The following is a 17,519-nucleotide window of genomic DNA, read 5'->3' on the forward strand; positions in this document are numbered from 1 at the left end:
ATAGAGAGCTGCAGAGAGTGATGAGGGAGTCCTATGAAGGGACTCCTAAGACAATACAGTGGAGTGGAGTGAGTGTCCACTTTGGCATTAGACCAAGGATCAAGTCCAGCTATGCAACTTACTAGCTTGATGATTTTGGACAAGAAACTTAAATTTTCTTAGCTTCAGTTTTCTTACCTTTAATATGGGAATAATAGTACATACTTTTTAGTTTGAAAGATAGCATCTGTAAAATGCCTAATCCATAGTAAGCATTTGTTACTTCCCCTCCTGTGTTTCTACTAAAATTTCAGGCACTAATTTTAGTATTTGATGGTGGATCTTGCCTGTAGCAATTATTACTATGGTGTCCTAATGGAGAAGGAACAATTCTTCATTACAAAAGAATTAAATCGATACATATAAAAGGAATGAGGGAAATAGAAAAATTGCCATTAGGACACCATAGTAATAATTGCTACAGTTACACCGATGGATGCTAAAATTAGTGTAAAATTTAAGGAAAAGCAAGATAAGTATATCCCTCAAAATAAATATTTATTAATTATAATGGGGAAAATAGGCACTAATAGGCAAGTGAGCTTTTCAAAATTGCACATAGAGCATACATGAGTTACTCAATTATAACCAAAAGAATAAAATAGTACATTTCTAGTGAGGACATCTGGCAGACACCATCTTTAATAAGCGGTCAGTGTTAATATCACTAGTACTACAATATATCAACCTCATGTATCCCCTATTATGCACTGATAAGGTATATACCTTTGTGGTATTCTTCCAACGTATAGGTAGAGCTCAGTATATTTCTTCTTAACACCTTTACAGATGTTACCCTTCCTCGTCTTAAGGCGTTTATACCTCAGCTCCTGTCACGGCTGCACATTGAAGCCCTTCTCCATGGAAACATAACAAAGCAGGTGGGTGGTTGAGGTTATAGCAATGTTTTGTAGATCAATGCAAGAGATTTTTTCCCCTTTATTCTGTCTCAAGACTGTTAACCAGTAAAATAAACAGAGTAGAGGTCACTGAACCTTCTCTGCTCTATGGAGGAAGGTAGGTGAGGGCACAGGGGAAGTAAAATATGGTAGTTAACTGAGGACCTACTTTCATAGCTGCCTCCTCTGCTGTTGCCTGCCTTGTGCAATCACAAGAGGAAATGGGAATAATAATCCCTACTGTATACAGGGTGGCAGCACACTATTTAATGGATAAGAGAACATATGATGTGGAATCAGACAGCTTAGATTTAAATCCTGGCTCTGTCATATACTAGATACATAATCTTCTGAAAATGTCTTAACTCTGTGCTTTGTTTTCTTATCAGTAAAATTAGTTACAGTAGTGCCTACATCATGGATTATAAAGGTTAAATAGTACATGCCAAGTGCTTAACACATGGAAAGCAGTATAAAATCTCCATGGCAGTCTGTCTCAGGATCCCTCAGTCTCTACCACTCTGCCATATTGCCTCCAAAACAATATGCCCAAGGTTAGATATTAATAAGTGGCAGAGACAGGATTCTTACCAAGGTCAATTTTACCTACAGTAAAGCCTTATACTCACCTCTTTTGCTCTGCTGTGACCCCAGGTGTTTGCAGCATCATTTCACTTGAGACCAACGTTATATCTCCAGTCCCTGTCTAGCTTTGGCAGTGCCTTTTTTACCAGCATTGTCATCAATGTTGATGATTGTCTGGGTCTCTGTTTCTCTTCACTGCTACCATGTTGACTATACTGCAAATTAATCATACTGACAAATTAAATTTTTATCCATTTGAATAGGATCAAATGTTTTTAAGATTTAAAAATCCATTTTTATGATAAACTAAGCTAGTTTATTTTATAAACATATTGTTTTCATATTGCAATGGACTACCATCCATTATAGTGTTTTTATCTTTACAGACAAGATGTGTTTATGTTTTTGTAACATGCTAGGACATATATTTTTCCCCAGGCTGCTTTAGGAATTATGCAGATGGTTGAAGACACTCTCATCGAACATGCTCACACCAAACCTCTTCTTCCAAGTCAGCTGGTTCGGTATAGAGAGGTTCAGCTCCCTGATGGTAAGTCGAGATGTTATACCTTAGGGAATGGACTATCTCGACTTAATAATGTGGGTGATTATAGGGGGGTTGAATTCAGTTGGATGATAATGTGTAGTTTTATGGCAAAGATCCACTAGGATCCTCTACTATTTATAGAAGTATGATTAAAAATAGATAATTAGGCCAGAAAATTCTCTGGTAGGAGGGCCAAAGAATTGAAATTGGAGGTGACAATAATTTTGAAGAGAATGATACTGGAATCGATTGGTACTTGAATGTAGGGGAATTAAGAAGTAAAAATACATAAAGGTAAAGAAAAATTGACCATCAAGCATGAAATATAATTTATTTATAAAACATAGAAATTAGAATCATAATATTTAATTAGAAGCCCATAGGATTCTTTGGCAGAAATAGTTTTAGGAAACCCACTGGTACAGATAACATGTATTCATTACATGGATTTTCTTTTTTGTTTTTTGAAGAAACATGGTCTTGCTTTCTTGCCCAAGCTGGAGTGCAGGGGTGTGTTCATAGCTTACTTAACCCTAGACTCCTGGACTCAAGCAGTCCTCCTGCCTCAGCCTTCCGAATAGGGGCCATCATGCCAGGCTAATTTTTAAAAAGTTTTTGTAGAGGCCAGGCATGGTGGCTCATGCCTATAATCCTAGCACTCTGAGAGGCCAAGGCAGGTGGATTGCTCAAGGTCAGGAGTTTGAAACCAGCCTGAGTGAGACCCCATCTCTACTAAAAATAGAAAGAAATTAATTGGCCAACTAAAAATATATATAGAGAAAAAATTAGCCAGGCATGATGTTGCATGCCTGTAGTCCCAGCTACTTGGGAGGCTGAGGCATTAAGATCGCTTAAGCCCAGGAGATTGAGGTTGCTGTAAGCAAGGCTGACATCACGGCACTCACTCTAGCCTGGGCAACAAAGTGAGACTCTGTCTCAAAAAAAAAAAAAAAAGAGTTTTTGTAGAGATAGGGTCTTGCTATGTTGTCCAGGCTAGTCTCAAACTCCTGGCCTCAAACAATCCTCCAGCCTCGATCTCCCAAAGAATACATGTATATTTTTATAAGAGATTAACAAAGAATTGATTTTATTTAATTTATATATTGGGGTTTGCAGTGTTTGGCTATTTGTACATTAGCAATGATTTTTTGTAAATAAAAATTTATTAAACATTGTTGTCAATATTGTTCAAAACTATATAATGATTGGCAAGTAACACTGTTGTCCCCCCAACCGCCAAAAAACTATAATAGAAAGTATACTAGACCGAGAAAGAGAAGCATTTTGGGGGGCCAGACTTGATAGTTGGCTATTCTCCATGCATGTGCCATTTGTGCTTCTTATTCCCCAACTGTTTTATCCTCCCAAAATGGTGTTCCCCTTTCCCCCTTCTTCCTCATGGGCCTATACCCTACTTATCTTTACAAGCCTATTTTATAAGCTACCTACTCCACTACACTTTTCTGAAAACTCCTTGCTAGAAATAATCATTTCTACTGCTGAACTCCCAGCACAGTTTTTCCGAACCTCCCTGTTTAAACTACTCAGCACTCCTACTCTCTCATTAGGGTTGAAGTCCATCTCCATCTTCTTGTGAGACTGTACATTCCTTAAAGCCAGGGTCTGTGTCTGGCCCATTTGAGTAGCTCCTAAAGCAACTCAAACATATCGTTACTTCAGGATATTTTGTTGAATGCTTAGAGATACCTTGACATAGCTCTGTTGTTCTGTATGACCAGTCATCACAGACCTGTGGTGGTTCATTTCAAACTTCTGCTGGTTTGTTCCTCAGTTTCTACAGCCAGAGCAGAGAGGGAGAATCAGGATGTGCTGTGCAATAGACATAGCATTTGTGTTCAGGCAAAGTAAGGCCAGTCTAGAAACAAGATTGCAAAGTGAAATTTATCTTTCATACCTCTCTCTGCACTCTACTTCCTTCTTGCTCTCTCCCTCCTAGGACCTTATCTTTTTTGCCTCCTGAGTACCCTCCCAAGTTGCCACATGCTCAAAAACAGCTCGGTTCACATCTCATTCTCAAAATGTCAGGGGTTAGGAAGTCATTCTGATTTAGCCAGCTGATCAGATGTGAATACTTTCCTTCACTTAACTCTCCATGGGAAGGCATTACAGTTTACAAAGAAAAGTTTCAGGCATTGTGAAGAAGGAGACATTTGGAATATGTATGAAAAGGCTGGAAGTTTATGGGATGGGGCAGGAAGACTTATAGCCAATGTTTCCCTCCCTCTTGTTAAAAGAGGGAACTTAGTACTGCTGGTTTATGATCAGAAAGTTTGACTGCTGGTCAAACTTGGACCTGGTCAGAAAAATGAAACAGGTGAAATACAACTCTAGGCTTCTCTGCCTTCCTTTACTGTTGATGTCTAAATTATCTTCTGTAAGAGTGAGCAAACATAGCATTGACTTTATTAAGTCCCAGATAAGTTTTTGAATTTATTGCTTTTTTTTTTGAAACTTCCTAGGAGGATGGTTTGTTTATCAGCGGAGGAATGAAGTTCACAATAACTGTGGCATCGAAATATACTACCAAACAGACATGCAGAGCACCTCAGAGAATATGTTTCTGGAACTCTTCTGTCAGATTATCTCTGAGCCTTGCTTCAACACCCTACGCACCAAGGAGCAGTTGGGTGAGAGGGGAGTGGGGGAATAGTGGGGCACCATAGACCTTGATGAATGACCATTGTTCTCAGAGAACATTTTCCATAGGTAGAAGCACCTGGCACTGTGTACCAGGCATGCTCTATTCAGAGAGACTTGTGAAAACCTTGTTTACCTAGAACCCACTTCTAAGAGATAAGCAGTCAATTTCTTATGGACATTAATGCAGTTCTTAATGAGATGACGCAGTATTTGTATTATATACATATCATCAATAAAGAGGACATTTCAGGTAGTTAGGAGACGATGCTAAGGGCAGGTTCTCGGGTAGCAAGGTGGGAAGCAGGCCATCTAGAGGAGCTTAGATTCATCAGATTTTGATTTCCCTGAGGGCAGGGATTATCTGGTATTTATCTTTATGTCCCAAGCCTGGGATATGTAAAAGTTACTCTGTTAAGTATTGGCAGAGTTTTGGGCACTGTTAAAAGTCTTGGAGATCCTGGCAGGTTTGATCAATGAGGAAAGAAGTTCAAAGAAACCCCAGTAATGACAGGGAAGAATCAACAAAAAAGGATTTGAGTAAGTCTCTCCAAGTACATATCATTTTTTAAATAACCACCATGCTAGGTGCTGGACATTTAAAGTGGATGTCATAGATGGTCAGTCCTTTTAAGGAGCTCACAGTTAAATCAGGATGGCAGATCTGTAAAAGAATAATTATAGTACAGTGTGGTAGATGTTATTATTAAGAGTGTTCAAACTATGAAAGGATTGTATTAAACATAATGACTTCCTCAGAAGTAGGACCCAGAGGTATCACAGCTGTCAGAGGTGGTGGATCGGGGCAGAGCAGCTGAAGGAGGAAGGAGGCATGCCAAGAGCTTGGCTTAGAAGAGGTGTTGAAGGGAGGTAGTACGTGGGCTCATGAGATGACAATGGAAGTATGACCTTTAGTTAGCTTAATCTCTAGAGAGTTGCAGTCTGACTAGATAATCAGGAATGGATTATCTAACAAGAAATAGGAGATCCAAGTTCATATAAGGAACATGGATGTTAAAGGAAACAGAGCCAGGACAGTGGTTAGGGCATGAAAATGAGGCTAGCATTTTGTGGGAATGTGAGCAACTTTAGCATAGATTGAAGGGTATTAACTATTGGAGAGTGGGGAGTTACAGGCTATGAGTTTGAATGATGAATAGAGTTTGTTTTTTCTTTTTTCCCTGAGAAGAAAAAGTCATCTCCAACTTTGTAACTATTCTTCAGAGGGCTCTTCTACTTTGTCCTTAGGAGCTGAGATTATCTTAACTGTTCATATTTTTCCAGCGGTGAATAATCTAAAGCTTAGAGTAGATTTTATTTGCTCTGACAGAGCAGTTTTTGAAGGATTAAAAGTGACCCAAGGCTCAAATGCCAAAGTCCTAACTGGCTGGTGTTTGTGTTTCAGGCTATATTGTCTTCAGTGGACCACGTCGAGCCAATGGCATACAGGGCTTGCGATTCATCATCCAGTCAGAAAAGCCGCCTCACTACCTAGAAAGCAGAGTGGAAGCTTTCTTAATTACCATGGAAAAGTCCATAGAGGACATGACAGAAGAAGCCTTCCAAAAACACATTCAAGCATTAGCAATTCGTCGACTAGACAAACCAAAGAAACTGTCTGCTGAGTGTGCTAAATATTGGGGTGAAATCATCTCCCAGCAATACAATTTTGACAGAGGTAAGATAAAATTAGAGCCCCAACACTAATGACAATTGAATATAACATTTGAAGACATTGAAGCCATTCTACAAAATGGTATTCATTTTGTAGGTGATGTTCCATTACTGATTTTGGGGGGTGGTGTAGGGGTGGTTGGCACTTCTTAAGAACCATTATAAGGCGCGGTGGCTCACGCCTATAATCCTAGTACTTTGGGAGATCAAGGCGGGAAGATTGCTTAGGGCCAGGAGTTCAAGACCAGCCTGAGCAGAAACAAAGCCCAGTCTCTACAAAAAATAGAAAAATTAGCCAGGCATGGTGGCATGTGCCTGTAGTCCCAGCTATTCGGGAGGCTGAGACAGGAGGATCGCTTGAGCCCAGGAGTTTGAGGTTGCAGTGAGCTATGATAACGCCACTGCACTCTAGCCCAGGTGACAAAGTGTGACCCTATCTCAAAAAAAAAAAAGAAAAAGAAAAAAAGAATCATTATTTAATATAACAACAATTTTCCAATTTCACTTTTTTTGTTTCATCATTGTACCCCTGAGATTCTGAATAGATACATATATAAGTATCTATTTTCCATAACACTGAAAAAATGAAAAATTTGCGAATTGAACTCCTGGAGACAAATGCTACCCTAAAAGCACAGGAATTCAAACATTCGTCTTTAGGGATCTCCAAAGATTTGTCACTGCTTTCAGATTTGGGAGCACCTTGCTTCCTAAAGTCTCCTGTCTTATGAGTTTCCTTTCACCTTTCTTTTAGAGCAGACATGATTAACTAAGTGTGCTAAGCCGTACTAGAAGTCTGAGGACTTGGGTTGTATTCTCATTCTGATTGATACCAACAACTTGAAGATCTTGGTCAAGCAACCTTTTTTGGACCTCAGTTTTCTTACCCATAATTTTTCTAGCAGGTGGATTCACTATTAATGATAATAGTATACAGCATTTATTGAGCATTTACCTTGTGCCTACTATCACGTTATCATCATATATCATTTTCTTAATTCTCGCTATATATAGCCCCATTCAGGTGGTTATTATCTTCCAGCTTCCAAATGAGGAAACTGAGGTTCAGAAAAGTTGAAGTGATTAGCCCAAGACCCCCCAATAGCTCATAGGCAGAGAGCCAGGATATGAATCCAGGTTGGCCTATCTCCTGAGCCAAGGCTCTTACCCATTGCACTATATCCACTTACTTACTTGAAATATATATCCTTCCTACTTGTAGGAGCAGATAGTCACTTAAAAATATAGCTACTTCAGGCCAGGTGCAGTGGCTCATGCCTGTAATCCTAGCACTCTGGGATGCCGAGGCAGGTGGATCGCTCAAGGTCAGGAGTTTGAAACCAGCCTGAGCAAGAGTGAGACCCCATCTCTACTATAAATAGAAAGAAATTAATTGGCCAACTAATATATATAGAAAAAATTAGCCAGGCATGGTGGCGCATGCCTGTAATCCCAGCTACTCAGGAGGCTGAGGCAGTAGGATTGCTTAAGCCCAGGAGTTTGAGGTTGCTGTGAGCTAGGCTGACGCCATGGCACTCACTCTAGCCTGGGCAAAAAGTTAGACTCTTTCTCAAAAAAAAAAAAAAAAAAAAAAAAAATATATATATATATATATATATATATATATATATACTTTAGAGTCTTGGAAGGCCGCACCCAGTGGCTCACGCCTGTAATCCTAGCACTCTGGGAGGCCAAGGCAGGCGTATTATTTGAGCTCAGGAGTTCGAGACCAGCCTGAGCAAGAGCGAGACCTCATCTCTACTAAATATAGAAAGAAATTAGCGAAACAACTAAAAATAGAAAAAAATTAGTCAGGTATGGTGGCACATGCCTGTAGTCCCAGATACTCAGGAGGCTGAGGCAGAAGGATCACTTCTGGAGGAAGGAGTTTGAGGTTGCTGTGAGCTATGCTAATGTCACGGCACTCTAACCCGGCCAACAGAGTGAGACTCTGCCTCAAAAAAAAAAGAGTCTTGGAATAAAGTATATTGTCATTTAGTATAGTATTCTGAGCTACTAACATGAAAAAATTAATAAATTATTATTTGGCTACTTTTTTAGATAATATAGAAGTTGCATATTTAAAGACACTTACCAAGGAAGATATCATCAAATTCTACAAGGTAAGTTGGATTCGTACAGTTAGATTTTGACTGATAAGGAAATATTTTACATGCTATGTTGTATGTTGCTGCATTAAACCTAATCAGGCTGGATTTATGAAGGTATGTTTGTTGATTTAAGTATTTTTGACACAAACACCTATTACTATTAGAAGAAATATGGATAGTTCTTATTGAAACTACTATTGTTTTCCTCTCCTATGAGACCAAGGACTGTTCCAGCCCTTCTTGGCTTCCAGTCTACCTCTGTAGGCTGCCCTTTTGTTTCTTCTCTCTATTCCCTACCCCACCCTCAGAGAACATTGCTGAGGTTTGGTGAGGAGGAAGAGCAAAGAGCCCAAAAATCAGATTATTTTCCAAGCTCTGACAACTATAAAATGTCTTTACTCATTTAGGTGCCACTATGCCTGATTTTTTTAAATAAATAATTACTCACCTTTGAATAGTGTTCAGAGATCTTATGAGTTTTGAATGCTTGTGCTAAGAAAGTTTATCAAGAGAAAAGACTGGGCACAATGTTCACACCTGTAATCCCAGCACTGTGTCTTAGTATTTTTTTTTTTTTTTTTTTTTTTTGAGACAGAGTCTTGCTCTGTCACCTGGGCTAGAGTGTCATGACATCATCCTAGCTTGCAGCAACCTCAAACTCCTATGGCTGTTCCTTGTCATAGCTACATGCCTTATAGACCACCAGAAAATAAAAGGGTTGGAGAAAGGGAAGTCGAGGTTGCTGTGAGCTAGCTAACATCACGGTACTCTAGTCTGGGTGACAGAGCAAGACTCTTGTCTCAAAAATAAATAAATAAATAAAAGAGTAGATCTTTGGAAGCAAGCATTTTATTCCAATAAGATAAAAGTTCTCAGAGGAGGTACTACATATTACTGGGCTGAGCTCCTGGAAGAGGCTGGAGAGGTCAGAGCAGGCCTGTGGGAGAGCCTGGGCTGTCTTGCCGGTGAGGGGGGAGCAGAGGAGACCGTGGTCAGGTTTGCTGTGCAACACCAGTAGCTTCGTTTGCAGTCCCAGAAGACCAGGCTTATAATGACTGGGCCATAAATAATTGCAGTACATTTGCTTCAGCTGATGATCTCTTCCTTCTGAGGATATGAAACATTACTTCTGGCTAAGGCATCAGAGGAAATATCCTCACAGTTTGCACTCCTTTGGAAAAGACAGTAACAGTCCCACTTTAGGGGTAAGGTCAAGAGACACTTTTCCACAAGATCTACCTGCCAACCGAGCACTGCTGGCATTCGTGGCAGTGAGGGTAATCCCGCAGAGCAACATGGTGAAATGGGAAGAGCAAGCAGACCTAGCTTCCAACACCATCACTTACAAGCTGTGTGACTCACATAAGCCATTATCTCTCTCTGTGCATCTTAGAGTCTATGTCTCTAAAATAGGCATCATCATGGTGCTTAGATTTCAGAAAATTAGTTGAGCTAACAACATGGGTGAGTGGCTGATACAAGGCAGGACTCAATAAATGTTAGATTTTCTAACATTTCTCTTTTGGTAGATGGGGAACCGCAGTTTACAAGTAGTACCCATTTGCAGAATCTGAGAAGGTTCTTAGAGGAACAAGCATTGTGGTTGTCCCCTGCCTAAGCTCAGGCCATTGTCTCTATGGATGCTAAAGATCACTAGGTGCAGCCCTGCACATCACATCCCAGTGTCTACTAGGCGAGATTTTTGGAGGCTCTAGCAGGCAAGCGCAGCTACTCGTATACCCTTGACCGAACTCGAAAACCGGTCCTCTAGCGGGGAAGGTCGTCCTCTTCAATGAGCACACAGCTTCGGGAGGGACGCACATGGAGCGGTGAGGGAGGGAGGGGACACCCGCCTAGCCAGCCAGATCAGCCGAATCAACCCTGGCGATCAGTGGGGTGACAGATGTCGCAGCCAGATTGCCCTCACATGCTAGGCAAGATTTTTAATACCAGCTTAGGCGCTTATTAGTGGTAGGAGTTTGATCAGGTTGCTTCATCTCCTTGGGCTCAGTTTTCTCTTCTGTGAAACAGGGCTAAGAATAATTCTGTCCTACCTGGCCAAATCTTTGTAGCATTTAAATAAAATAACATAAGTGAAAGGGAAGCATCTCTTCTGTATGTGGCTGGGAAACAGCTGATTCTTCATAGTCTTCAGAGAACACCTCATTTTAAGTTCTTTAGTGGGGCAAAGGGTGACCTTGCTCTTCTTTCTGCCTAGGAAATGTTGGCAGTCGATGCCCCTAGGAGACATAAGGTATCCGTGCATGTTCTTGCCAGGGAAATGGATTCTTGTAAGTATTGCATATGACTTTTTTTAATGTCTATTTTAGGCTCATGTTCAGCCACCTGATGGTTCTTATAGAACCATCGTGCCTTATAGAACACCAAAAAAATAAAAGGGTTGGAGAAAGGGAACTGGAGATACTCTATCAAAGCAAAAATAAGGGGGAAAAGGAAATGCGGCAGTGAATGAGAGAGCCGATACCAGGTGATACGGTGCCCAGCTAGCCACAACTTGACAGGAAAACGCAGCAGGTTGCTAGAGGGGTGTCTCCAAAGAACCTGTATGGAACCACTGTATTGTGGGGAGGACAAGTAAGCAATTTGTTTTCCCAGTTCTTCCCATCTCCTGGCTTTTATTGGCCGAAGTTTGCCCTATGACCATTAAGTCCCTGCCTGCTGGGTGGTTTTACTGGGTCCTTCCGGGTGGCCAGAGACTCAAGATCCAGTTGGATCAAACCTGGCCACTAAAACTGCTGCAGTGAAAGCTTTATGACCTCAATAACATCATGAGCCTTCGTTGGGAACACTCCCGATGGAAGGCAGGACAAGGGCTCAAGGCCTTGGGAGCAGGCAGCCCCAGAGGATCTGAGAAGTACATGAACTGGGCCTGGTACAGTTTTTTAATGAACTGAGTCTGGTTTAGGGTTTTTTTGAGAGTTGTTCTTGTGTGCTAGTATCAGTAAGTACAAAGCATTAAATCTTTCATTTTCTTATAGGTCCTGTTGTTGGAGAGTTCCCATGTCAAAATGATATAAATTTGTCACAAGCACCAGCCTTGCCACAAGTAAGAAATGTAACTGTTATGTTAGATTGCACTGTCAGAGGACTTCCTATTTAGAAGGAGCCTGTTCATCAGGACACATAAGACCTACAGGTTTTAGGTCACCAGGTGTTCAAGCTTCTACTTAGTTCCTCCTTGAACACCAGGTCATTCAGCCTCTGCCCTTGTCTGCCTTTGTCTCTTGTTTGAACAGCTGTGTTACTCTCCAATGAGTGATGTCTAGCAACTTCTCTTCCCAGCATCGAACATTGGAGTGAGACCTCTTTGCCCCTCCCTCGTTGCCTGCCTGTGTATTTTAATCATCTAGAAAGATTGGCATTTCCTTGCAGGAGGAAACTGGCAATGTAACCAGGCCCTAGCTGGGTGGGCCTACCCAGCCTTTGCTACTCTGCTGAAGCCTTGGTGCTGAGCCCCTGATGAGCCAGCCCTTATTTGCCCAGGGGAAAGCCAAGAGTCTTCCCAGTCCCGCTGGGAACGCTGACCATAGGTTTGCATAGACCAATCCATGCCCTTTGGCTCTAGTGATCCAGAAGAAAGGTCAGAAGATCACAAGGCATAGGGTAGAAACTAATATGTATATCCCACCCCCAGAAAAAAAGTTGATGTCCTGCTTCAGTCTTATTTTTGGGTTAAATACACTAAAAGGAAACTTTTTTCTTTGCAGCCTGAAGTGGTACAGAACATGACCGAATTCAAGCGTGGTCTGCCACTGTTTCCCCTTGTGAAACCACATATTAACTTCATGGCTGCAAAACTCTGAAGATTACTCACAGCTGGGAAAGTGCGAGTGGATGCATTCCTGAGTCTTCCAGGGCCTAGGAAAACAATCTTGGCCACTTTAATAGCTTCTAGTTCACTATTAGACAAACAGAACAAAAGAAGTTATCAAATGTCATTATGTAGAAATATTAAAAATCCAAAGTAATTAAATTACAAAATCGTATAGATGTAGAATATTTTTAAAATACATGCCTCTTAAATATTTTAAAAATTTTCTTTTCATTCCTAAGAGAAATTTCCCTTATATAACAATGCTTAAAATGATGAATGATATTCCTATAGAATATTCCCTATTCTGTAAAATAGTCACTTGTCTAAAGAAAATAAAAGTTAGTTTTTTTCTAAAAAGCCTCCTAGATTGACATAGAAGGCTTCGCAACATTTAGAAAGGTAATACCTTTTTAAAATTGGTCCTCAAATTTGCTTTCTACTTGACGGTTTCATGTAAATCAGTGGAGGACGTTACATTTGACAGATGGTAAACAAAACAATGTAATTTTGTTTGTGAAATTACTGATTATATAAGGCATGGTTTTAATCTTTTTATAAAATTTGAACATATTTTTTATTCCAACTAGTAAAATGCTAGAAAACCCTAGAACAGCCTACTTATATACAGTGCTAGAAATACAGATTTACCTTACATCAATTTTGTCCTAAACTGAATTTCTCAGGATTACTGTGGTTTCTTTCTTTCTGACTGAATTATATTGACATTCTTGTTCATAGTTGGTTTGCAGGGTCCCGTCAGTTTTATTTTTTCTCATCAACATGTTGCTGTATTTATTTAACAAGTACAAATAGGGTCAACTTCAGATCTTACTGAGTGTGTGACATGCTTTTCCAACATCAGCTTTGGAACCACCCCTAACTTTTTGCTGTGGTGAAAGTGCAGTCAGTGTGTGAACCCAAATATTTTGCCCTGTTATGAATTTAAAAGGCAACAAATACAAAGCCACCTTTTTGGAGATATAAAAAATAAAGCCTTGCATTCTTAAATGGCATGTCTCCATAAGACTCTAAAATCTTGTTGCCACCAGTCTAATCTTGCCTTAAGTGTTCATTTATTTTTTGAATATATAAATATAAACATACAAACATACAGATGATGACTGGAGTGGACTTTTAAAAAGTATTTTTTTCAGGAGATACTATTTTAAGTGAAATTGTTACTGTAGATTTAACATCTGTTTGAAAATATTTACTGTTATTAAAATTTGCTTCAAGAGAAATTGTGAATATATTTCCACATACAGGAACTAGTAAGTGGCCCTGTTGTCCACTAACTCAGGCAAAGTAAAGAATGGCATTTCCAAACGACATTTTGCCTTACCATATGAATTGATTTTCCAGGACTTCTTTCTTTAAAGTCATGTCTTTTTACCTCTTAAGTTTTTACATTTGCCATTTTCCAAATCTCAATTTGGGGCAAGAATGATACAGTCACAACTCTAGGAGCTGCTTTCACAAGTGGGGCTCCATTTCTACTGTCAGATCAATGTGGTGCTGTAACTGTCTTTCTATCTGTACCTTCAAAGAGCCTCCTTGTATGAAGCCTGTCTTTGTCCATCAGAAGGTGTGTGAAGTCATCACTACCTTCTGGTTTTATGCATTTGTAGACTATGCAGCTTTTCATCAAACTGCAAATACATACAAGACAGATCTAAAATTAGTCCTGAGTGTTTAAATCCACCACTGTAAGAGTAAATAGAAATCCACCTACCTTTTCTGTGGATAATTCTGTGCTATTGAATAACTTTTAGCTCTTTTTAAAAAATGGGTGAAATTTGGGAGTGTCATTTTTATAAGAAAGGCACACGATCTGAAAGCAATCTCATGTAGTCTTCCTCGAACCTGCGATTGTTGTTCAGTGTGCTTCGGCATTTTCCAGTTTCCAAATTGCATCTAGAGCTCCTGTCGCATCACTCAGGCATACTAATGGATTCATGTAGATGGGTCCAAGCTGCAGTCATGAGCAATAACAGACCACCCCAAATACTGCTATTTACTCAGTGCTTAGTAAATGAGATTTGTGAAACAGATAAAGTTATTAGTTACCTGGGACTTTTTAAAAAAACTCTTCTTTCTGACTAGTTGATGTGAAAGAGGGAGCATGTGACACAGCCAGTATGGTGGACTGCTAGGGTTATCCTGTTTACAATAAATCGCCTGAACTTAACCTCTGGAGTTTGCATTTGTGTTATTTTTACAATATTATGAAATAGTATAGTGGCCAATCCTCAGCCTACCTCTCAAGTTGTCCCAGTTTTACAAAGTTTCTTGCTTTCATTGTATCTAATGCAGAAAGCAGTGAATTCTAATACATTTTTTAGAGTGTATCTGGGTAACAGTGATTTTGTCAAATAAAATGGCTCAATTTCACACTCTTAAGAATAGATCACTTTTGTAAAACAGTAACCTCGGTATTTGAGACTGAACTGTTTGCTGTGAGTATTGCCACTGATCCTAAACCAAGAAAGATTTGTCCCTGGCCTTACAGGGAGGAAAATAAAAAGGATAGAAAAAATATTTCTGTCCTCTACAGTTAGTCTTTACATCGTCTTGCCACATCTCCAGCTATAGATTAGGCACATATCTTTTTTTTTTTTCTTTCTTATTTTATTTTATCTAATCTATTGTCTGACCCCCTGTGTTTCCAGCCTAGGACAGTGTTCCAGCCCACACAGCACTGTGCTCAGGGATGATGCAGCAGCCCTATCCAGAGGCCAAGAGCAACCCCAGCTTTTATGGCTTGCGGCAGTCTTTCTCTTGGGGTGCATCATCTAGTTCCTTTATTGTATTCTCTAATACAGCTTCTAGAAGTGCTTGTGATGGAAACCAAGAATTCTTACGTCCTTGCCTCCCTTTTGTAAGGGCGACTCATGCCCTCTCCGTCCTTCCTGGCAGGACCTCTGACCAGCTGACTCCTGGATCCCTGGTCTTCTCTGCTGCCTGTTGGATGAAGTTCATCGTCCTCGTCAATTCAGACATTGTATGCTCCGTGGTTTCTTGTGGCAAAGCTTATTGGTAGTACTGAACTGCTAGATTTTTCTGGACAGCTCATACTCTAACAACTAACATTGCAAAGCACTTTGTAGATTAGAGAACACCCTCACAGACCCTCCACAACAATCTTTTGACGTTGGAGGACAATAATCAAAATTTTCATGTTATCCCAGATTTTTAGAGGTAGAAATAGGCTCACAAAGGCTAAACAGTTGGCCCAGGATCCTGCAGGAAACACAGATTCAAACCTCCACTCAGATTTTTAGACTCTAGATCTCATTGCTCCATGTGGACTTCCCATAATAAGAGCTTCAAGTCCATTAACATACTTCTGAAACAGAAAGTCAGTCACTTTTCATTTCTGTGTAACTTTGCCTTTTTCACATGTACCATCTTACTTGGTCTCTGAAGCTTCGTTTCGGAGGGTCGGATCTGAGTCCAGATCTCAGTCTATGCAGATCTCAGTCTATGCTCCTGTCCTGCCACCTGCTGTTATTTCCACTCTGCGAGGCTACTTTGAGGCCAATTTTCACCACTACCTGCAGGATCTCACTCCTTTGTGGGATTAATCTAGACCCACACCTCCTGGCCTGCTAAGGCCTTAAAACACCGAGAGCTCTCCTTCCCATTGCTCTGGAATGGTAGAAAGTATCTGGGATCCTTCAAGAAATTCAAAAGAGGCATATGAAGAAGAGTCAAGTTCACCTGTGACTCCACCACTCAGAGACAGCTGCTGTTTGCATGTTCCTTGTTTGCCGTCTTTTTCCTGTGCGTATAGAAAGGGGTTGTATTTTCAGTGTTGTAACTTTTCTCCTAAATAGTCAATACTGAGTGTTTTCCACGTTGGATACCCTTTAAGAAAAAAAGTGTTTTTTGTCTTCGTTGGTTCTTTGATATCACATTGTAGTTTGCTTACTGAGTCCTCTTTGTGAGATTTTTAAGGTGTTTTCAAGCGTTGATCTGTGATAAACTTCCTTATGCAGAGTATATGTGTGATTTTTCTGATTACTTAAATTGCTGGGTTATAGAAAATGAATATATTAACTTTATATTTTGAAAAATTTTAAATATAAGAAAAGTTATTAAAATAGTACTAGTTCCCTTATATGCTTCGCCCTGAATTCACCAATTTTATGTTTGTTTCACATCTCTCTCATATGTATACAGATGTGTGTGTATGTGTATATTATTGGGGGGGGGCAAACCATTCGAGAGTAAGTTGTGTATGTCATGACTCCTTAACCCTAAACACTGCATCAAATATCTTCTAGTGATAAGGTCAGTATGTAGTAAAGAATTTGGCCTCACCCAAAGGGAGGTGTTTGGCCTTTGTCCCTTTGTCATAGATAACCATATACCAGCAAATATGACAACTTAGCTCAGATGGATATGTTCCTTGAAAGACACAAATTACCAAAACAGACATGAAAAGAAATACAGGATTTGTATATTCCCTTATCTATTACAGAAATTGAATTCATAATTAAAACCCTTCCTGCAAAGAAAATTCCAGGCCCAGATGGCTTCACTGGTGAATTCTATCAAACATTTAAGGAAGAAATACCAGTCTTCCATAACATTTTAGAAAATAGAGGAGGGGAGAGGGGCACACACACCAAAAAAATAGAGGAGGGAGCCCTTCCCAACTCATTTTATGACGCCAGCATTACCCTTAGGCCAAAATCAAAGTTATTTCAGGAAAAGAAAGCTCCAAACCAATTACTCTTAAAAACAGAGTTCCAAAAGTCTAACAAAATATTAGCAGTTTGAATCCAGCAATCTATAAAAAGGAATTTTTTATACAATTGAGTTTCAAATATTATATCAACCTTGCATGATGATTAAGTGGTGTTTTCCCAGGGATGCAAGGTTGGTATAATTGAAAATCAATGGTAACAAAATTAAGGAGAAAACACCATGTGATTATTTGAATAGATAACAGAGGATTTTACAGGATGGGTGCAGTGGCTTACACCTGTAATTCTAGCACTCTGGGAGGCTGAGGTGGGAGGATCACGTGAGGCCAGGAATTACAGAAAAGCTTGAATAAGAGTGAGACACTGTCTCTACTAAAAATTTTGAAAAAATTAGCTGGACATAGTGGCGCACACCTGTAGTCCCAGATATTCAGGAGGCTGAGGGAGGAGCATCAC

The 17,519-nt window shown here is 39.9% G+C and overlaps 1 protein-coding gene across 3 annotated transcripts in view; it reads left to right on the forward strand.

Annotated features, from left to right (window-relative positions):
• Nucleotides 1-14,539, forward strand: part of IDE (insulin degrading enzyme) — an 86,194-nt gene extending 71,655 nt beyond the window's left edge. For all 3 annotated transcript variants that reach the window (XM_076009981.1, XM_076009980.1, XM_076009982.1), the window contains 8 exons: nt 829-920; nt 1,962-2,073; nt 4,551-4,718; nt 6,134-6,406; nt 8,467-8,528; nt 10,735-10,807; nt 11,516-11,583; nt 12,245-14,539. In XM_076009981.1, the coding sequence (XP_075866096.1) occupies nt 829-920; nt 1,962-2,073; nt 4,551-4,718; nt 6,134-6,406; nt 8,467-8,528; nt 10,735-10,807; nt 11,516-11,583; nt 12,245-12,340 (944 nt within the window). In that variant the 3' untranslated portion in view covers nt 12,341-14,539. The remainder of the gene's footprint in view (nt 1-828; nt 921-1,961; nt 2,074-4,550; nt 4,719-6,133; nt 6,407-8,466; nt 8,529-10,734; nt 10,808-11,515; nt 11,584-12,244) is intronic.
• The last annotated feature ends 2,980 nt before the right edge of the window (nt 14,540-17,519 follow it).

This window comes from Microcebus murinus, chromosome 14 (assembly GCF_040939455.1).
Source record: "Microcebus murinus isolate Inina chromosome 14, M.murinus_Inina_mat1.0, whole genome shotgun sequence".
Taxonomy (NCBI): Eukaryota; Metazoa; Chordata; class Mammalia; order Primates; family Cheirogaleidae; genus Microcebus; species Microcebus murinus.